The sequence below is a fragment of the Trichoderma aggressivum genome (assembly GCF_033847375.1).
Source record: "Trichoderma aggressivum f. europaeum strain CBS 100526 chromosome Unknown scaffold_002, whole genome shotgun sequence".
NCBI classification, from domain to species: domain Eukaryota; kingdom Fungi; phylum Ascomycota; class Sordariomycetes; order Hypocreales; family Hypocreaceae; genus Trichoderma; species Trichoderma aggressivum.
Window position 1 is genome coordinate 936526 of NW_026946368.1, and position 21281 is coordinate 957806.

The window sequence follows — 21281 nt, forward strand, 5'->3', positions numbered from 1 at the left end:
AGAGCTCCTCAAAAGCTCGCCCAAATCAGAATCGAGGACTAGAATCAGAATTGAGATGACAAGGAAAAAAAAAAAAGAACAGAACAGAATACCAATCCAAAGTATGGGGAGGGGTTTTCAAAATCTCATGCATTTTAACAAACCGAGACGCCGGCATTCGTCCAGCCAATGCCGCCGATCCAGACTCTTCGGCCGGCGCATTGCAGGCAGCGCTTCTGCTCGCCGAGGTTGCTCACCGAGCAGCTGAAGCAGACGTGCTTGCCGCACGCGCCGCACGCCGTGTCCTGCGCAGAGCCGCCGTCCACGTCCATGTCGTCGTCGCTGCCGGCCAGGGCGGCGCCGCAGTCGTCGCAATTGGTGGGCGGCGCGCAAGGGTTGGCGATGCCGGGCGACGAGGTGCCGGAGCTGGGCTCGGAGCCAATGTCCCAGAACTTGTGCAGCGATTGTTGATGCTGGCCGTTCGAGTTCGCGTTCGCAGCCGGCTGCCGCTCGGACTCGGACTGGGCGACGATGACGGCGTCTTGAGGCTGCTGGTGGCCCTGCGGCCGCTGCTGTGCCGAGTACAGCAGGTCCAGGGTGTGCTCTGCGGGCAGGCATGAGTTCAGGTTGGGGCTCAGATGGTGGTGGGCGCGCCATTCGTAGAACTTACGATGGACCTCCTCGTCCGACGGCCGGTTGTCGCGATAGCGCTTGAGGGTGCGGCTGTGCAGGGCCGGTGCGTCGAGGACCATCATAGAGTTGTCGCAGAGCTCGGCGGAGCGTTTGCGCTTGAGGAGCGTCGCCATGGCTATAGTGTGAAAGATTGCAGGAAAATAAAATCAAGTTTGAAGAAGAACCAAGTTGTAATGGAATTCGCTCGCTCGCACGCAACGCTTCCCTCTCAATCAATGCTTTTTGCAGCAAAAAAGAGATGATGATGAAAAGAAAGAAACAAAGTTGTTGGTGATACGGGAGAAGAGGAAGAGAAGAAAAGAGAGGAGGCCCGGGCGAATTGAGTTTTGGGGGAACAGAAGCTGAGCGAGACCGGATCAATTGGGATTGGGCGGTCGTTGAGGTAACGAGGCGGGTCGCCCAGCAGGTATTTGCAGCAGCTGAGGCGCGACGAGAGAGACGCCTGCAAGCGCTGAGAGGTGGCGCGAGTCGCGGTTTTTTTTTTCTGTATGCGTCGCAGCGCGTAGAGTGGCTTCGCGACAAGCTAAAAGTTGGTGGTGGTGATTGATGACATGGATATAATACAAGGCACTACAAGGAAGAGGCAATGCCGTTTAAGCCAGAGTGTTTATAGTGCAAACAAGTCTCTGAAAACAAACAATGCCATCGGTCTGGTTTTCGATGAAAGATGGTGTCTGTGGCTGATCAAAGGATGAGGTACTGAATATCGTATCGTATCTCATTGATATCTAATCTCACTCGCACACTGTCATACGCTCAAATCTTCACCACCAGCTTCCCGATCCCCCCCTTTCCACTAACCACCTCCTCGCACCCCTTCTTCACCGCCTCCAGATCCCCCAGTTCCACCGTCCTCATCACCGGCTTCGCCTTTCCCAGAGCCACAATCTCGCCCGCCTTCTCCAAATCCTCCCGGATCTCCAGGCTGCCCGACACCATCTCGTACTTGATGCTCGTGCCCCGGAGCTTCCACCGGTACACCAGCTGCGCCAGGTCCAGCAGCAAGCCGATCCACCAGCTGAATCTATCCGCGCCGATAATCTTCCTCGCCGTGGCCTTGGACGGCGCGCTGGTGATGGAGATGAGCACCCCCGTCTCGGGGTTGAGCAGCGGGATGCCCTCGTCCATGCTGTTCCACTGCGTGTTGTACATGATGTCCACGCTGCCCGGCGCCACCTGGTCCCGCGGCCGCTGCGTCTTGTAGTCGATGACCTGGTCGTAGATGCCCGGCAGATACTGCTCGACCAGCGGCAGCTTGGGCGTCGACACCGTCGTGATGATGCGGCTCGCGCCCAAGACGTTCCTGGCCACCTGCGCCGCCATGGCCCCCGTGCTGCTCAGCCCGGCGGGGATGTACACCGTCTTGCCCTCGAGGCTGTCGGCGCCCATGAGCTGCAGGCCGCGCCGCCACGTCTGGTACGAAGTCACCACCACGGCTGTCAGGGCGGCTGCCTCCGAGAGAGAGAGATGTGCCGGCTTGCGCAGCAGGAAGCGCTCCTCGGCCACCGCGTACTCGGAGATGAAGCCGGGCGGTGGCAGCCGGAACATGGGCTTGTCGATGTACGCCCCGAACACCTCGTCGCCAACTTTGAGGTCCTTGACCCCGGACCCGACGGCGACGACAACGCCGGAGCCCTCTGCGCCAATCTGCGCTGGATATCTAGATGAAATCACGCAGTTAGTCGGCCAGTGTCCCTCGGTTCTGTATGATAACGTGCAGTTGGTTGGCCGGTAGCTATAGCAGTCTTACTTTGGCGTATGAAATAGCTTCATCTTCCCAGCTACGGCCTGCAGCTCTCCCGTGTTCGCCGCCGCCGCATGCATCCTCAAGAGCACATGCGTCGGCAGCGTGATGCTCGGCACCGGCACTTCCCGCACCTCGTAAACCTCAGGTCCACCTTGTCGCGGCGCCACAAGCGAGCGCATCGTCGCCGGGATGTCCATGATGCGGATAGAAGTACTTGTAAATGGACTGGAAGATTGGCTGTTAGTTAGCAGTGAAGCGCTTTTGAGACCACAGTGTGCTGCTTGCGGTAGAATTATTTCCCCAATCTAGAGCAAGATATGACAAGAACGGGGCGTGACTTGATTGAAAAGAAAACAACACTTCATGCATCATGCAACACCAACTTGCATCGGCCTATATATGCCGGACAATTCCACCCTCGGCGGCGGATTTGGGACGTTCGGCGTTCGGTGGGTCCCTCCGATGCGGTGGGCCGCCGACTTTGGTTCCGTCTCGCCAAACTTTCACAATCGGATGAAGTCGTGCGTTTCTGGCCATGTCCGCAGGGCGGAGTTTCAGCTTCATCTCATTGCTCCCCCCTTTTTTTTCCTTTTCTTTTTTACTTTTGTACCTTTATTAATGAGTTGTGGAGGTTTGATTTGTCAGATGAGATGACAGCTCATTTCAAGCACTCACAATAAATGGTCAAAAGTTGAGTATTGCTGCATCATCAAAGCAATATACATCACAAAGGTAACACACAATTCTTGGCAGGTTTCCCGAATGCATCACAAGAGTAGCAGCCGCATTCTTGATATTATTGTAATGAGAAACCAGGTATAAGCTTCTTTGTATTGCATATACGACCAGACAGATGCACATCTCTGCAACGTCTTATCTGTACGTACATGACGCATGCTATTCGCTACATCTACGCCTCTGGTAGGTCTACTTTCCAAAAAAGCCTCCGTACACTTTTTCCCATCTCTTCATACAAAATGTTGCCCTCCTCTCCTTAGCAGATGCTATCCCAAAACAGCCGATGCGCCCAAGGGGGGTTTCGGGTATACCCCCTCCCCAGTCCCAAAAGAAAAAATAATAATAATAAGGGCTCACGCTGGTGTGAAACAATCGTCCCGGTCCTCCCTCCAAGATACGCCCAAGTTCTCCCTATCCAACAACAAAGGAAACGATATATAAGAAACTCAGATATAAGTGATAGTTACAAGTCAACTCCTCCAAAGCGGGGTCGACAGGATGACAAAGAGTTTTTTTTTCTTTCGGCTTAACAAGAGAAACGCCAAGTCTATGCTGAAATAGTATGTCGATGTGAGAGAAAGATTTGGGTTTTTGGTAAGGAGAAGGCAAGTGGTGGCCTCCTGCCGTGAAAAGTGGTAATAAATATCAATAGATGAATAAATAATCGCATATCGGTTTGTCATCGACAGGACGTGGTTGGCTGTCATTGGTAGTCGTTGGGTATCATCGACGTGACAAAATCGTTCGTGTGTTGTGTGTTGAGGCCGCCAGCTGCAGGTGGTTGAATCGACCTGGTGGTCAGGCTAGTATGGGTAGGTATGAGACGATAAAAGAAAATGAGGGTATAAGAGAACAAATGATATGCACGGACGGTATCCTTTTTGCATACACTCAAGGGAGATGCCGTCGATGGCTAGGATCACGAGGCTGGCACTGTCTGTCGTGCTGGCGTTGTTGAGCAGCCAGCCATTCGGCAGACCCAGCTTGGCGGGATGGGTTCTCGGCCGGCAGCTTGGTGTCTTGGCCTGCACCGCCACTGCCGCCGCTGCCGCCACGGTTGTTGGCAGAGTTGGGGGATCCGGGTACGAGATCCGTAACGGCCTGGGCGATGGACGCGACCACGTAATTCCGGAGCTCCAGATCCTCCGCCTGGTCTTCCTTCTCCAAACGGAAGCGCTCTTCCTTGGACTTGTTGGCCCGGCGGAGATTCTTGATTTCCTGCATTATGTAAAGCATAACCTCCTCAGGGCATCGGTTACGCTCGTTGGCGGCTTCGTTCTTGCGCACATATCGCCGAGTCACGTCGGTAGCGCCGTCGGTGGAAAAGGCCACGCAGTACGACATCTTCTTTCCCCAACCTTCGGTGTAGAGTCGGGGGTTGTCCCAGGCCTCCTCACAGGCATCCACGTGAACCCACCTCTTTTGATGGTCTGAGTAGACCTCGGTCCAGACGTGGTCTTCGGCATTCCAGACCCACCGCACACGGCCACCGACCGCGCGGCACAGCATACTGAAGCAGTTTGCCCATTCTCCGACGCGGCCTCTGCGGGTCTGCAGTAGTCGCCAAACATCGCCGTAGCGTGGAAAGCGTTCGTAGGCACCGCAACTCTCGGCGGAGCAGCGGTAGAGCTCAACTCGGAGCGCACCGCAGGCACTCTCCTCTGGGGTTGGTGCTGTCATGCCCTGGGCGATTGTAGGGGACAGACAAACTGGGCATGGGGGGTTATTTACCCATGTGAAGAATGACCGCCGATACCATCTGTAAAGAGTGAAAAAGAAGGTTAGAACTCTATTACCCTAAGTGAAGGGGGAAAGGAATGCATTTCATCGGCATGAAAACCTACCGAAGAAGGGCTCGGATGACGCAGTCCTGATATCCCCATTCCGGCTTCCGACCGTCGCCCATACTCTCTGCTTGAGCCTGCAGAACCTGGCTCTCTTCCTCGGCCTCGCCATATATGCGGTCGAGGGGAATGGTCTGGAGGGCTTCATCCAACAATCCAGGGTTCTCGTACTTGGTAGGCGTGAGTGATAGACTGAGAAGAAGGTTTCGGAACTTTTGTGAGTCGCGGTCGGTAGCGGTGGGTGGTGTTGGGATCTTGGGAAGATGTCGCAGTGCTGAATATGAGGGCGGGGTTGCGGAAGCGTGAGATGAGTCAAACTGGCTGCTGCCAGCAGGCGAAGGGGCGTCGCGGTAGGCGCTCGAAGGTCGTTCCCGCGAGTGCTGTGACAGGTGTTGAGCCCTGAGGTCGTTCATGCGCTTATCGCGCAGCAGGCCCTCGAAGCGGACTCGAAGTTCGTGGGCCCATTCCTCGCCATAGGCGTCGCCTTGCGATGAGGGCCCTGAGCCGAAGGGGGTGCCTCGGCCCTCCATTGCGGTTGAAGGCAGCCGAAGGAAATTGTGATGCTGGGTTAACGAGTGAAGCGGGTCGAGAGCGAGGTGCTGGGAAAGACGCCGATGCGGATGGATGGGTTTTGGGCGAGATCGAATGTGCCTGATCTTGGATCTCAATCAAGGATGCAAGATATCAAAGTAAATAGAATAGAGAGCAAACAGAACAGTGGCAGGCAGAGGTTGTTGGCCACAAGATTGCGTCGTCGTCAACGTCGCGGCTAGGCTGGTGTCTGATCGTGGTCGTAGGCGGACAGCGTCGTCAGCTTGCGGATGCGTAGGCCGCTGAAATTGCCACAGTGACTGAGACCACCCCTCAGCGTGCGCCAACTGGCCAGGCCTCGTGGATCCGGGCTTGGACCCTTTTTGTTTTCAAAATCCCTTGTCGCTGGGATCGACCGTCGACGCTGCAGGTTTGTGAAGCCGTCGCCAGAGAAGCTTGGGAAAAGCGCTGGGCTGGACTGGATGGGAAAAATGAAAGCTGAGCAAGCATGAAAAAGAGGCAGACGGGGGGGCTTAGTGGAGGAAGTATGTGTCTGGTCGGGTCTCTTGGGGTCGCCGGCCCTCTGGAGACGCAGCGCTGCAGCAGCACATACAGGGCAGGGGAAATAAAGGGACTAGCTGTGGTAGTGGAAGTGGTAGCACTGCTAGTGGCAGAGGGGGTGCCTCTTCCTCTTTGGAGCCACTGATGGCGGTTTACGCGTCAGCTGGCCAGTGCAGCCAATCACGGCCGCCGCCTGGCCCAGCACCAGGATTAGCTCTGCTCGGTGAGAGGAGCCCGACGCGGGTACCGTTACAAGGCGGCGAAGCCTGGGTACATGGGCGTACGATGGAGGATGATGATGCAGCGGGAGAGAGTGTGCAGACAGACAGACAACTGGGGCGCAGGTCGAGCTGGATGCGATTGATCCATTGATCGCTACAATGCTACTGTGCTCCGTACAAGTGCACGATATCGGTACCGATGATGACTAGGTGGTGCTAAAGGATGGATCAATCCAATTAGGTTTATACGTCTTATGGTATGGACTGTTCACAGGTATTCCGTGCTATCATTAAGCTCCAATACCGTCCGAACAGTCACGTCGAGAAAAGATCAGACGGTGCTCCATATGGCTATATCGTTTCACTCTATGCTTAATTTCATCCAACCTTTTTCGATAAAATTCTCTTTTGGTCTTCTTTTCCTGCTAAACAATGAATGGGCCAAGACCAAGACCCCGGGATGCTCTATTTCCCGGTTTCAGCATGCGTCAGTCCATCCCAACGACACGCGCGGCTGCCATTGCACGTACCCCCATACTCGTATTATACAGATGTCAACCCAGGGCGGAACAAGGGTCAGGTAGGCCAGAAAGGGGAATCATTGCACGAGCAATTACGGAATCACCCAGCCAGAATACGCAAAGAATCGCCCAGCCGTACAGTAAGTTGCAACTTACACGAAATGCAACGAGCGCAGAGGTACCGCGGGCCTTGCGCTGGACTGCCCGCAAGTACCGGAACCTGGACCCTCCAGCACAGCGATGACGAGGCACGCAGCGCATGATGCGCCTTTCCCGTTTCTGCTGTGGCACAGCCGATGCCAAGATGCTAGCGTCATGGCTGCGCACACCCGCTTGCGCACTGTGTGCTGCCGCCGTGCCGCAGTCAAGCCGTGGTGCTTCGTTGCGATGCGCTGCTGCGTTCTGTACGCTGGGATATACTGTGTGTTGGACGGAGGCGATGCAATTGCGCCTCCGTTTCGATATTTTCTTCATCACTTTTTTTCCCCAAATGTTTTTTTTTTCATCGCGGCTGCGAGTCACCAACTGATGCAGCCCTGGTCGAGGCCAGAGCAGAGCCGCTAGCCGCAAAAGGTACTAACCTGCTACTCGTACATATTGTAATGCGGCATACGAATACTCTCCGCGGACTGTTCCTGGCCCTTTCGTATATACGATCTGCGAATTTTACGGACGCTATCCGTTTCAGACTTTGTGATTATCTCTTGTATTGTTCTTGTTTTTTCAAGTTTTCACAATTGCTCTTGCGCCGTCTCCCCCTCTCTAATTTCCTATTGTAGGAGTCTGGAGTGGTTGTGATCAGCAATCCCCGCCACCACAGCAAGCGAATTCTCGCCTCTCTCTGCGCATCCCGAGTGCCTCTGGAATATCTCCCGTTGAAAACGTAGCGGAGACTAATTGATCATCGGAGCGGGAAAACGCGGCAGTGTTGGCTTTTTGCTTGGAGCCGCAGTAGAATTTGCACTTCCGGTGATACAGTAAACGGTGCAAACATCGACACTGTGTGGTTAGTACTCCGTCGGGCGGCTATTCGACCCTCGCGCAAACGTCCAAAGGGGGCTTCCGCTCTAATAATCAGCCTTGCGTTCCCCGTTCCTGGGCTTTGCACTGCCAAAACGGCCCCTCCGCCAGCATGGCCGAAAGAATGGAGGCCTTGTGGAAAGCTCGTGAACTTTCCATGCACGAGTACTCTTTTGTGATCTTGAACTGCAACCTCGTATTACATAAGGCGATCAATAGCGAGTACCACGGTACAACACCAAAAAGAGCATGTGAGATCTTGAACCCCCTCAACACCCAAAGTGCTATTAGCGTTTCTTTCCTGCAAGAGTATCACGCCCCATTGTTCTGGACACCCAAAACTTATTCTCTTTTATTCATCTCCCACTGTCTATTCCGCATAATTCTCATGATCCAAAAGACACAAACTGGCCCTAGAATCATGCCTTTGATTGCTGACTCTTTCTTCTTCGTTCTGCTGTAAGCCCAAAATCTCATCAGGGCCCCAACTCAGCTTCGAGACCGGGCCCCGGATCCGGAAGCTAAGAGACAAGGGCATTTCGATCCCCCAAAGACAAACAACTAGACATGCCTTCATCCAATCACATGCTCGCCAAACAATTTTTCATTTCTACGTCCACAGCTGGGGCGTGGTGTTAGGGGTGCGAGGCCGCGTCATCCGCCTATTGACCTTCTATGGGGGCTTGCGTACTACAACGTCCAATCGCCACTCCACGCCTACAGACGAACAAAAGCCGTACAAATCAACTATACAGAGACATTGCCCACTGCGGTTAGCGGACAATCCCCGTTGAGGCTCGATAAGGGTCCTGGCTTTTGCGGTAGACACGACGAGGAAACTACCTCGCGAACCCACCCCTAAAAGAGGCGGAATATACGAGCGTATCGAGTCCGTGTTCGTACGAAATAGGAGCCTTCAACAAGTCTTGCACGCATGGATCTCATTAAACGGGCCGTTGTGCCTCCAAGCTTGACAGATGGTCCGCGGCCAGCAACAAGAGGGCATCGTGAGTTGACATTGTCGGTGTGAAGAAGCCTTTCCGTCTTCATTGAGGCTATTACAACCTGAAAGCTAGACGGCCCCCGAAAGCCCAGCTAGATTCATACTTGTACGCTCTTCAACCCGCAACCCAAGGCGGATCTAGGTCCACTACTTTCCACCAACGGCTGGTTCATGGGGGTTCACTAAGGCATGAGTATATTACCGAGTACACGTTGACATATCGAATGCTACCACGACACTCGACTTGAGTTTGCCCTGCATTTCCCTCATCACCCTCGCATGACCTTTTGTTTACTACTACTCCCCTGATAATTTACCAGACATTGGACGAATGGACTAGGTTGGTACAGTACCATCTCACATGGCTTACCCCATCACCTCCCCTCTCAGACATATGGCCATCTCGCAACAGGGTCCCGATATCATGATTCTCATCGAACTCTATCGTACTACAAGGAGCCACATCATTAACCGAAATATCACTTTTCATGCTTCCCGACTCATACTCGTACTGCTCAGTCCATGAGTGGTGCATGATTTCACATTCGTCATGAGCCCTCGCTCCACAAGGCTCTTATCTGACGCTCAATTTCCACAGCCTACCAGGTCCCAGGACACAACGACTAATATCATTTGGAATGTACTCGTACAGTACTGTGCTCACAGATACCTTGTACAAGGCTACGACATGGCTAGAGCACCCGGCCACCCTGCTTTAAGCGCGGCTTTTTCGAAGGGGACGCGCGTTAACTGGATCTCGCCCCCTGTCTGCCCGGACGTCGTCGTCGTCCGTCTCACGCCAGGATCGTGGTCTCCATCTTTCCATGTTCAAATTCGTTAGGGCGGGACGTAGACTGGCTTGTGACGTGAATTGATGATTCTTGTGACCAACAGGCTTTCCGTGTATACCATTAGTAGTTGGTGTCTCTTTCGTAACAAATTAGTGGACGTGCGTATATACTGTGTAACAAGGAGCTGCGTACTTGTATGAAACACTCCCCATTCTTTCAACGAGGATTTCTTATTTCAACCTAAGATACTACCTTAATAAAAGCTTTGTTTTATCCCTTGTGCGTAAAGGGTGATTCAAAGGTGATGCTATACTGGTGGAGTGTCAACATGCAGCATTACGTATCCAATTCATCCATTCTTCGTTTCCTCAACACTCAACTTTTCCGTCAACACTTCACATCAACTCATGGCTCAAAAGCAATCTCTAAAGCAAAATTAACATTCCAACCCCTTTCTATATGCCACGAGTCTCAACCAGCACTTTGTAGGCATCAGCCAGTAGCAAACCCAGCCCTGAATCACTCTTTGATATGTACTTGGTGATCCTGAAAAAGAACCCACCCCCCGTTTCTGTTCTGTCACATTGCTCGCCCATGCCATGCCAATTCCATCTTCCGTTTTTTTATTCGTAACGGCCTCCTGCCATTAAAAAAAATTTCACCTCTCCCATTCCTCCCCGGCATAATATCTCTCGGGCATCTCCACATCCCACACTGGTCTCTCCACTAGCGCAACCTCCAAAGGCTGGTCTGCAGCGTTGAGAGATACGATACCAAGAACTGGGCGGTACTTGTAGGTTATCCACCAGCTCTTCCGGTCAGTTCCCGCCTCTTGGTCCCCCGTGCCATTGGCATTGGCGTTGCCGTTGGCGTTGCGAAGTTGGGCCAGGTCGCCCTCGGGGGCATCAGCCATGTCGTCGTCACTGTCACTGCCATCCTCGTGGGGAGAGGCGGTGTCCGCGTCGATGTTCACCCACTGCCCGTCCACGTATTTGCCAATGCGGTGCGGTGCAAGATTTTCACGGGTCATTTTCCCTCCGGCACCGCTAGTATGACCGGTTCTCTTGCGCTTCGTGCCGGACTGGGCTCCATGGCTGACGACGACGGCGTCGCTCTCTGAAGTGGGCTTGGGCAGGTCTTGGGCAGTGTCGAGCATCAGGAGGAACGAGATACCGTAGACCCAGAGGCGGGATCCCTGCCACAAAGCACCTTTGGCCAAGTCTAGCAGGTCCTGCACGGCAGCCGGGAGGGCTTTCCGGGGGTGTCTGCGTGACCATGGTGTGAGAGAGCCTTGGAGAGGATGGAATGTCAAGACGTTCCACGAGGCCGTAATGGCGGCGAGGGTGTAGTCCTTGATGGCATCCACTCCGCCCTCGCCTGCATCTTCAGAGGGTACGTCTTCCGAGAATGACAAGACGACGGGAGTTGAGGGTAGCTTGGGCAGCAGGCTTGCGCTCGGATTGCGAATCCAGCGGCGGTTCACGCTGCTAGCTTGGCCTTCCTCGTCATCCGAAGAGTCGCTTACACTGTCACTGTCGTTGTCCGAGGACGGTGCCGCGTCATTTGCTCCATCTCCTTCCATCTTTTCCTGCATATTCTCGTCGGGGCCGCGTAAGACCCAGGTGTCAATGTAACCGGCAATGTCAGCAACCGCAACCATCTTCGAGTCGGCAGTGAATGAGATGTGAGTGATATTTCTCTCGTAGCTTCTTAGCCCGCCGTTCTTGATGTATCGTGGAATATGGCGCCGGAGACGGGGGAGCCTCTGCAAGTGAATGACGAGCTGTGACGAGTTCTCCGCATCATTGGCCTCTTCGAGACTAGCCATGATAACTCGAGAGCCCTCTTTGATAGCACAGAGCCATTTTCCATCTGGAGAAAGTCGCACCTGTGAGGCACCGACATTCCTCAGCTTCTCTGGAAGTTCAACCGCGGATAGTTTGACGTCAGAAGGCTTAACCGGATCTTGATGCTCTAGCCGGAAGGCCTTCATGTCTGTTGCTGTAGACACGATGAGGAGGGTTCCCTCTGGATTGATCGTAGCAGAGCTGATGTTGGAGTCGCCCTTGACAACAACCGTCTTGAGAAGTCTGCGGTTTTGGTTGATGTCAACTTCTTCTCCTCCAGCCACATTGAATATCTCCGTAGCAGGCTTTCGAAGAGCCCAGATGTGAACCTCCCTATCCCACCAGCTGGTGATGAACCTTGCCTTTTGTGCGCTCGAAACAGGAGGCTGTTGTGGGAGATTGCTGATTGTTCGGTGGTTTTCGCGGCCCATTTCTCTCAGGGGAACCAGCATGAGGTTTGCATCCGGCCCTGTGGAAAGTTGGTCAGTCTAAATCCATAAGAGTGCTTTATTTGTTTGACCATCATGATCTCACCTCCAGTAATTACGACGCTTGTGCGTCCATGCTCAAACGATGCCATTGTCTTGACATCGTGGTCATGATATCTTCTTCCCCAAACCTTGGCCCAGCGGTTGCCGGTGCCAGTATTTTGCTTGTACAGTACAGTACGACGATCCATTCCTCCGCTTGTGATGGTCGTTCCATCGGCGCTGATGGCAAGACTGAGGACATCTTGTTTGTGGCTCTGCAGTCTCTGAGACTGTGTGTAGGTCTTGCCATCCCAGATGCAGACTTGGCCCGTAGAATCCGCCGAGACAATATTACCGTTGGGCAGGCACTTGACCGACCACACGATGATATCTTTAGAGCCTCCGGCCAGATCTGCGCCCAAGGTCATATGGCGAAGCATGTGACCCTTTGTAACGTCGTAGATTCGAATGGTGCTGTCTGAGCAGCCCACGACTGCAATTTTGCGTGACTGGAACGTGATACTGACCATCTGGGCCTTTTTCGTAGGGGATCGCACAACGACTCGTTGGAAGCGGAGATCATCATCCTCGATCGAATACATGGCAAGTTCGCCATCAATCGTGCCGGCGATCAACTTGTTGGAGTGCAGGTCGTCTGATGCACCGCTCAGAGCCGGAGGCTGCACGGCGAGACACCAGATGTCGCCATGCTGGCCGCTGGCATGTCTCTTGGGTTTGCCTTTTTCGAGATCCCACTCGGTCACCGTAGACGTGTATCCAATGCTAAAGAGACGCGACTTGCCTACAGCAATCTTCCCATCACCCAGATCCTGATCGGGCTCGTTGACCCAAACAAGACCATCAATGCTGCGATCCTTGCCGCCGCGAATGACCAGCTCCTGGTGCCATGCTCCGCTGGAAGGGTTCCAAATCTCAATGTCACCGTTGGCTCGTCCAACAGCCAATCGCGCCACAGAGCCTTGCTTTGCAGACTTGGTCTTGGGGTGCGAGAAGGCTACGGCGTTGACAGCCGACGGCTTGTAGGGCACAAACCGGCAGCGATGGATATCCATGGTGGTGATGGATCCAATTCACCGTCGTCTATTGATGCTGGCTGAATCGAATTCCAGCGTCTGACGCGTTTTCAGACACCGAAATCCTCCAAAGCTGTGCAAGGTGAAGCGCAACGCTGTCGGCCGTGATGCTGCAAGAAAAAAAAAACTGCCAGCCTCGTCCAGAAATTTTTTAGAGCTGGCGAATTAAGCAGCGGCCCATGCACGGCTGCCCCTCCACCCCACCAATTATCGGTCTCTAGCAGGGCCTCGTCCGCCGTCAGGGCATTTTTGTTCACTATAAGAGCAGCGTAAATTTGATTGTCAACACGACATATTGGTTGTGTTGGATTGTATTGCATTCTGATGCCTATCATATATCCATAATGTTCACGTATGATTTTTTCTAAATATGCAATTTCGCAAGTTACTGCCGAGTATGGCATGTTGGATTATTTTGTAGGTAGCTCGCTATCGGGAGCCCCACAACTCTTGTCGATACCTGCAGATATCCAGGTGCCAAGGGTCTAGTAGGTACTTACATGTATTTTCTACCAGACTTCTCTTCTTCGTCTTCTTACTTGGCGTCTTTGCATATATACCTTGGTAGCGAGCTGCATTTTCACTAAATGTATTTTTATAGTCACAAAATTAGTATCAACATTATTGACCAAAAGATTTGGCACGGCACGCAGTTGGGAAGATTGAAGGGGGATGTCTGCTCCTTAGAACTGTTGCTATCGCTACAACTGGTAATGCAAACGCAAACATGATACCCATCAGTCACCTTCGCAGCTGCTTCTTTGAAAGCATCCAATTTCTGTCTTGGCAGGTGCTTTCATAGAAGAGTTGCCAAAAGTTGAGCTCTTTCAACCATCATGAGAAAGGAGCCGCCCATCTTTAGCGAGGCATCTACGTTCCCTTCTCTAGCCCATCCTCCTCCTCCCTCTGCCTCTAAACAATCCTGTCTTCTTCATCCTGTCCGGTTCGTGCTCCAAACATCGACAGATTTTTGGAGGCTTCTTTTTGGGATCCATTTTTGGCTGCTCTTTTGGAAGCATCTTAACTCATCCTTGTCAATATACAAACACCAAAACTCTCCACACCATGGCGAATCAACCCCCCGAAAGCAACGACTTCAACTGGTCACCGAATAGGCTCTCAGTTATCCGACGACGGGTCTTGATCCTCGCTGGTTTTTGCCTACTCACCTTATGTTCAACTGTATTTGTCAAAGCTATCACAGTCGAGACTGTAAGACTTGAGCAACAGGGCCTCATAAAGCGGCAATTTCAGCTCGGCGGACTGCTGGGGGGCATGTTTCGAGAGGTAAGTTATCATGGTCGCCATATATACTGTCTTCTGTAGAGATGGGCATTCCGAAATCTTACTAAATGTATGAAAGGCAATCGATACAAAATCTCTCGAAATACCATCAGTAGGAGAGCCTGCGCAGCAAGATCCCACTACCGCTTCATGGATATCAAGCCCCACAGTCGAGATGTCCACAGTGGCAAGTCATATTCTTGAATCTTCAAAGACAATCGCCGGGATTTCGGGATCAAATGTTTCTCATGGTGACCCCAATGAACTGCTGGAAACCTTGGCGGCGGCAGTGAAGCAGGCGATCAAAGACTCAGAACAGCTCCCATCCACAATACCGAAGCATCTTCAGAAGAGCGTTCTATCCGATTTGATCGTAGGTCAGTCAAATGCAGCGAAATTTTCGGCAGGCCCATCGATATCTCTCCCTTTCCAGACATCTCGTTCAAACTCTATGGGAAATCTTCCGACTCCCTCGGTCAGGATCCTTGGTGGGCTCTCGGCAGATGCCTTGACACTACGAATGCACACTGCACGAGCAATCGCAGAGGTGTCCCCGTCAGAACTTTCGACCGATGGTCCTTCGTTCCTGAGTGAAGTGGCAGAGATTGTTACAGAAATATCGGAGATTGATCCTATAGCGGCTGCCAAGCTCACAGACACGGTACTCGATGCTCTTCATGTGAATCCGTCCGCCATAGCTTCAGCCGTACCAAAGGTCGCAAATCAGGCTTCCATTACAGCTGCTGACTTGCTTCCGCTCATCATTCCTGCTGTCGCTAAGGCTATGGACCAGCCTCTACCTCCGATACCCTCCGTAAGCACATTGGATATGGTGGAAACATTAGACAAAGTCCTCCAGCAAGGAACAACAGTCATCAATGATCTCAGCAGAGCCCTTGAGGATATCACTGACCCATCGCTCCTAGGGGTTGTCAACCAGCTTGCCATGATTGTCAGTGCTGTTGCCAGCTATTTGAACAAGCCCCTTTGTGCCGTTGATCAAGTCGTGGACGAGGTTTCTTTCGAAGCAGTCATACCTTGTGATGCAGCCGAGTCTCTTACTTCAGCTGGCCAACTCACAACATTGGCTGCACCTGTGTTGCCAACACCCAATTCTAATTCAGGAGAAATCACGACTCTTGCACCACCTAGTCCATACTCATCTTCAGATCCGGCTCCCTCATCCAAGCCCGCAGCTGAAAGTCCGACCAAAACGAATAGTCCATCTCCTGCAAATGAAGGAAACGAGGACGGGTCCCCCTCAAACAATTGTGCTTCTGCCGAAACTACACCAGCAAGCCCATCGTGTCCCACATGTCCATCTTGTGATCAGTGCGCTCCCAAGATCTGCTCTGTGGAGGGCCCCGAGGGGCCGAGTGCTCATCAACCTCCTGATCCTTCCAAAGGGCCTTGTCCTGGAAAGGGTTTCAAATGTGTTGAATGTCTTGACGGCTGGTTCTGCCCTCCGCAGGAGACACCAGCGCAGGTCGCTCCTTGCGGCCTTGGATGGCCATGCTACCACTGTTCAGAAGGCTGGTTCTGTGCCTCAACGGAAACACCTATTCCAACGCCACCTCCAAGCTCTGTAGCAGGACCGTCCTCCAAAGATACAGGGATTACAGGCACAAGTGGTGCTACAACTCCAACGATACTTCCAAATACTGATGATCTTCCAGACGACTGGAGCCAGCTAGGGTGTTTTCAAGATGCCGTTTCCCGGATATTACTTGGCGCCAAACCTGTGGATTATCTTCAGGGAGATATGTCTACCAAGGAATGTGTAGGCCACTGCATTTCTAGTGGATATAAGTTTGCCGGAACAGAGAATGGCAGGGAATGTTGGTGTGGAACTTCCATTCGAGATGATGCTGTGCGGCTTCCTCAAGCTCAGTGCGGAAAGCCATGTCAAGGTCAGCCAACAGAGGCCTGTGGTGGCAGCTGGGCTATAGATGTGTTCTTATGCTCGGACAAATCCGAGCCTCACCAAGAGCCACCTGGGAAGTCTACTGGTGGCTTCATGTTCCGACTCCTTTCCGACTTCAAGAGCAACAATCGAAAGGCACATCACTAGCCTTTCTAGACTGTCACGCTGTTCAACGGTCTCGAGACAAGAACAATCCATTTTCTCGAAGAGCCGTCGAGAGAAATTGCGGCTGTAGTCATCTGTCGAGAAATATTTCTAGCGTTATGGAGGCGTTCAATATGGTTCAGGCAAGCTGACATCTGTGTCCCGGAGGATTTCTAATGTTATACTGAATATTATTTCAACTGAGGGCAAGATGTGTAGAGTATAACATATTGCTTATGGTGGAAGATTAGCTAAATTAGAGTAGCTGCCGAGAAATATCAGATTGCTTGTTCAAACACTTGGCTATTCCTTTGCTATCCATAATCGTATACACAGGCCGTTTACTGTTGAATGGACATAATAATACTCTCTTGGGGATACCAAGGAGCTAGACATGGCGAAAATAAGGCTTCAGTTTAATTAAAGGCGGCTCATAAGCCGATGCCACCATTTCACTCTGTTCAGGGAGTCAAACGCCATCAGCCCGTTGAGCCAAAGGGCATGAATCGTGCATAGACAGCCAAACTAACACGTGCATCAAGTTTCTGCGGCGCAGCGCACGACTCGCAGTATGTGCGCAAAAATTACCAATTCTGTATCTAGTCAAGGTATTGGAGAAATGCGGATGAGCTCTTGACCAGGTAGGCTTGAGTGTTTGCACATTGTCCTTGATGGGGGACCGGCTCATTCGGGCATTGCCGGGCTTGTATGGAACTACATGTTGCATGCAGAGTGTGTGAATGCAACCCTCTTTTTGGTCTTCTAAAATTACCTCTAATTACGAGTTTGTATCACCATTGATTCATGCCCGACTTGGCTGTTTATTCCAGTGCGTTCAGTTGTGGTGGTGGCATGAATTCCAATATATTGGTTTATATGGCTGGGATATAATTACACTTTGGGTGGTGTTACCGCGTAGTGGTTGCTGCAGACCAGGCGAATACGACACAAAGTTGTCAATAAATAGATTTGGGGTGGTACATATGAACTGGAACATTATTTTTGGTCAATCCGTGTTACCTGAATATTCTACAACTCGTCTTCACTGGACGACTGATACCAAAATACCAGGGTGAAGATTTTACCTTTCCATGGGGGTGGTAAAGTGTGTAGTACAGGGCAGCCACCTACCCTACACCAAAATCCTCATATTCGGCGCTTTTTACCACCATACCAAGCTTCTTGGCGAAAAATACTATCCGACCAAAGTTACGCTGCAGTAGGAAACTGCGGCTGTGCGCCAGGGGCATGGGATAAGAAGACAAAAAAAAGTCACCGAAGCAAATTGGTAACGATTATCACGACCGACTCATCCGTGTGATGCTTTGTCAGACGGTAGGCTTGAAGTCGGCCTGTTACCGAGGTTATGGTGCTCGGGCTAAGGGAGCGTCATCTTTGGGTACTCCATAACGCCAGCATATAAAACCACCAAGCGCCGAACCTACCACCAAAAACTAGTGGTTTCTGCTGGCGTATTCTCAGATTCAGAATTGGGGTAGCTGGAGCATCACCAGCACGATGAATTCAACCGCCACTTGCTCGGCTTGGCAGCGGTAATCGCTGGAGGAGACGCGGGAGGCATGGAACCGCGTGAGCAACGACACGGCCATGCAGTGAGACCCACGGCCACACGCGGCCTCGGGAGCATATCTGGTTACCGACCGGATAACGGCATCTCAGGACACGGGGACCGTCTGCCTTGTACGTTCAAGTCGAATGCGGGTTGAAGTCAGCAGGCGCAAACCCCATCATCTCTGTCTGTATAGCTGTATTGCAGCCCGAAAATATCGTAGATTTGTATTGAATCGAACGGCATCCGTGTAGCTCGAGGCGTTGGGCGCCGGAGATTTTTGCAAGTCCGGGTAGCGTCTCTCGGAAATCTTTTTAGGCAGTCTTGGCTTTTATTTCGTTTTGGCAGCAAGACCTCATATTGCCATGGATCGAATCGTACGAGAGGCGCAGCCACCCCACGTTTAGCTAGTTCGATAAACAGCCCATTTCCCGCTCAGCCGACCGACTCCATCGACACCGTCTCCTTGGGTACTGCGGGTAGCAAGCCGTAGTAGGACTCCGTAATGAATGTTTCTGCGGGGAAGTCGATGCTGGGGAAGCGGGTTGGAGACGTAAATCTCGACAGCCAGAGATCCCGAACGCCGAGTCTGGGGAATAAGATGCGTAGATGCGCTAGAAGTGATGGCGGACTACCATTTGCGGGGGAATCGGAGCCACGGTATAGGTATTTCTGGGACGTAGTATGTAACAGTCGTATTAGCCCTTTCATCCCGGCAAAAAAGATGCGTTGGCCAACCTGGACCATTCCATCATGGCTAGTTGATCGATCTGGCAGGTCGAGGATCTGCCCCCAATGACAACTTTGTCCGTGTAGTGAGAGGGGCAAGTTGGCATGGTCGCCGATGGCTCGGAGCTAGCAGGTCACGACACCAAGGCCACTGCCGCAAACGGAACTTGATGAGCGGCTCTGCGTCCGGAATCGAAATCGGCATGACGGGTGGCTGTTTGTAAGCCGCGGCTAGAAAACCGCTTCTCTTTGAACAAAGCCCCCATGGGGTCCCCCAGCCATTTTTGCTTTGCTGAATTGATGACATCGCGTGATTCATATGCCACAATCAGAAGGCTGACTGACGGGGGGCTCGCACCAGGGGAAAGCTGACATTAATCCTCGTACCACCTTGGCCATGTTGGCTGACTGTACAAGTCTGTACTTGAGAGGTCTTAGCGCTCGCATACAACTGCTCGTGGTTTTGTTGTATAATGCTTGTATGGTGCTAGTTGTCGTAGTCATCCGAACGCACGAGCGGAATATGACGTGCCAAGGCTCCAAGACTTTCAGCGGGCACCAAAGTTGCGAAGCTACGACTCGTGTTCTGATCTTGAGTTTCTTGGCCGGTGAGTAGAGACGGAGCTCTGGCGGTCAATCGGGCCACTATGTGGGCTTAATGAGTAGACGAGAAGAATTCGAGGGAAGACTGATGCAATTAAGGCAAAAAAGTATGGCGGTGATCAGCCATGTGCTAATGCAGTAGCTGTGATCCCAAGTTGCCAAGCTTGCCTGAGGAGGAGGGGGATGGAGGGAGGGGCCTAAGAGGGGGGAGCCTGTTGACGACGAGTTCAATCACAGCCGTCCATCCGGTGCCTCTCAATTTTCGTCCCAAGCCCAAGTCTATTGTCTCCCATGGACAATTGCTTTCCTCCGAGGATCCGCAAATATACCGCTCGGCTCTGGAGGATGTGGCATATGGATTGCGCGTTGCATTAGCCGACTCCTGGCAAATTTTGGAACAACGTCTTCCATTTCCCATTCCGGCATTGTCGGCTGCAGCACAGACAGGCGAGCTTGATACCACGATCGCCTCCTGGCTCAACCAAAATGAAGACTTGCGGGAGGCAGCAGCTTCAGCATCTGTGCTCCGTATTATGGAGCAATTCATGTGCGTGAGCTCCACAGAGTTCGTACCGTAACGTAGGTAGCGGTAGCCACCAGGATAGATCTCTGCAACCCCCTTTCCATTCTCTCCACAATACGACAGATCAAGAAAAAAGACCGCAAGGATTAGATGATCCAATGCATCGAAGCCTAATTCAAAGCTGCAGCAGGTTGTCTGTACTGTACTCGTACATGGCATTGCAGGCAACACGGCCGGAGTAATACAAACTCGCAAGTCACGCCGTGGTGCGAGTGTGCTCTTCCTTTTTTGCTTTTTTTATTGCAGATTGCACCTAACAACAATGTATTGGCCCGATCGCGGTCTGACCCTGGCTTGATGATGCAGAAGCGTCCTGTCGCATTTGATTAGCGACCCAGAGAGAGGCATTAGGCTTGACTCGCGCCCGGAGTTCTTGTCCAGATTGAGATAAGGTACGCCTTCGGTTCTCTGGCGATCCCCCAGCACCGTTGCGAAAAGTGCCAGGGTCCGTCACCGCATGGCACTAGCATACTATTCCAAGGCTTACGAGTGGTGGACGCTGAATTCAAGTGTTGGTCAGACCGGAGACGGTGGATCGCCATGGTCTCGAGTGCTCGGTGATATTGTGTGTGCTGTCGAAGCGATGCCAATTGGTGGTAGGTACTTGCATTGCCATTATTGCCAGGTAATCTCCAGCAATACGGTCAACTTGGACCTTGGAATGCAAGAGTTACTGCTCTGAGGTTGGCGCTCCGTGGTACGACCAACAGCTCCGAACCGTTGTTGCAGTGGACAATAGGCTCAGGAGATTCGAGGGGCCCGCTCGCTCTTGGAACCAACAAACTTTCTTGTTTAGGTTCTCATGCTGGAGACTCTCAAGAGCCAATGACAACAATCGTGACCACGGCATGTGCTTACGAGTATTTGTATGTACTCGTAAATAGAAGCAGGCTCAAACTCAGGCTCAGGCTCAGGCCGGCAGAGGGGGGCTGTCATCACATCTCATCATCCTTTGTCTTTGCTCAATCCATCGTTGGATCTGGCTGGGGAGCTAATAGTCCGTTTTCAGCGCCCTTGGCCTGGCCTGACCGGTCAGCAGCCTTACGGGCGGAATCCTTTTGCATGATGGCTCTTTGTTTCTCTTCTCGCGGCCAGCACCTTGTTTGTCCCCTTGTTTGTTCATCGTGCATGGGTCTTTTTTCCCAAGTGGCCGAGCCTCGACACATCCCTTTCCGCATTCAACCAATCCAGATAGATGATGGTTATTCTGGCTTGACGACAAGGCTAAATAGCCTAAACTCTGAAAAATTTCCAGAAAGGCCTGGACAGAGGTGGCTGGCCGGGCTTGGCCCTACTCGTACTTGTTGTGGCGGCTGGCCGGGGGTAAGGAGGATTTTTTCTCTCTTCTGCCGTGCCTCATTTCACCAACACGACAGAAACAGCC

The 21281-nt window shown here is 52.4% G+C and overlaps 5 protein-coding genes across 5 annotated transcripts; 1 reads left to right on the forward strand and 4 right to left on the reverse strand.

Moving 5' to 3' along the window:
- Positions 1-134: 134 nt before the first annotated feature.
- Triagg1_1085 (uncharacterized protein) lies at positions 135-785 on the reverse strand (the record flags this gene model as incomplete). Its single annotated transcript, XM_062904549.1, has 1 exon — positions 135-785. The coding sequence occupies one exon, from the start codon at positions 783-785 to the stop codon at positions 135-137; it is 651 nt and encodes a 216-aa protein (XP_062760309.1).
- Positions 786-1428: 643 nt separating this feature from the next.
- Positions 1429-2616, reverse strand: Triagg1_1086 (uncharacterized protein; the record flags this gene model as incomplete). The annotated part of the gene is made up of 2 exons (XM_062904560.1): positions 1429-2332; positions 2423-2616. 2 exons carry the CDS (start codon positions 2614-2616, stop codon positions 1429-1431), a joined length of 1098 nt encoding a protein of 365 aa, XP_062760310.1.
- Positions 2617-4048: 1432 nt separating this feature from the next.
- On the reverse strand, positions 4049-5531 carry Triagg1_1087 (uncharacterized protein; the record flags this gene model as incomplete). Its single annotated transcript, XM_062904572.1, has 2 exons — positions 4049-4916; positions 5002-5531. The coding sequence occupies 2 exons, from the start codon at positions 5529-5531 to the stop codon at positions 4049-4051; spliced, it is 1398 nt and encodes a 465-aa protein (XP_062760311.1).
- Positions 5532-10307: 4776 nt separating this feature from the next.
- Triagg1_1088 (uncharacterized protein) lies at positions 10308-13039 on the reverse strand (the record flags this gene model as incomplete). The annotated part of the gene is made up of 2 exons (XM_062904583.1): positions 10308-11965; positions 12031-13039. The coding sequence occupies 2 exons, from the start codon at positions 13037-13039 to the stop codon at positions 10308-10310; spliced, it is 2667 nt and encodes an 888-aa protein (XP_062760312.1).
- A 1086-nt stretch (positions 13040-14125) lies between these two features.
- Positions 14126-16293, forward strand: Triagg1_1089 (uncharacterized protein; the record flags this gene model as incomplete). Its single annotated transcript, XM_062904594.1, has 3 exons — positions 14126-14347; positions 14424-16124; positions 16168-16293. 3 exons carry the CDS (start codon positions 14126-14128, stop codon positions 16291-16293), a joined length of 2049 nt encoding a protein of 682 aa, XP_062760313.1.
- Positions 16294-21281: the final 4988 nt, after the last annotated feature.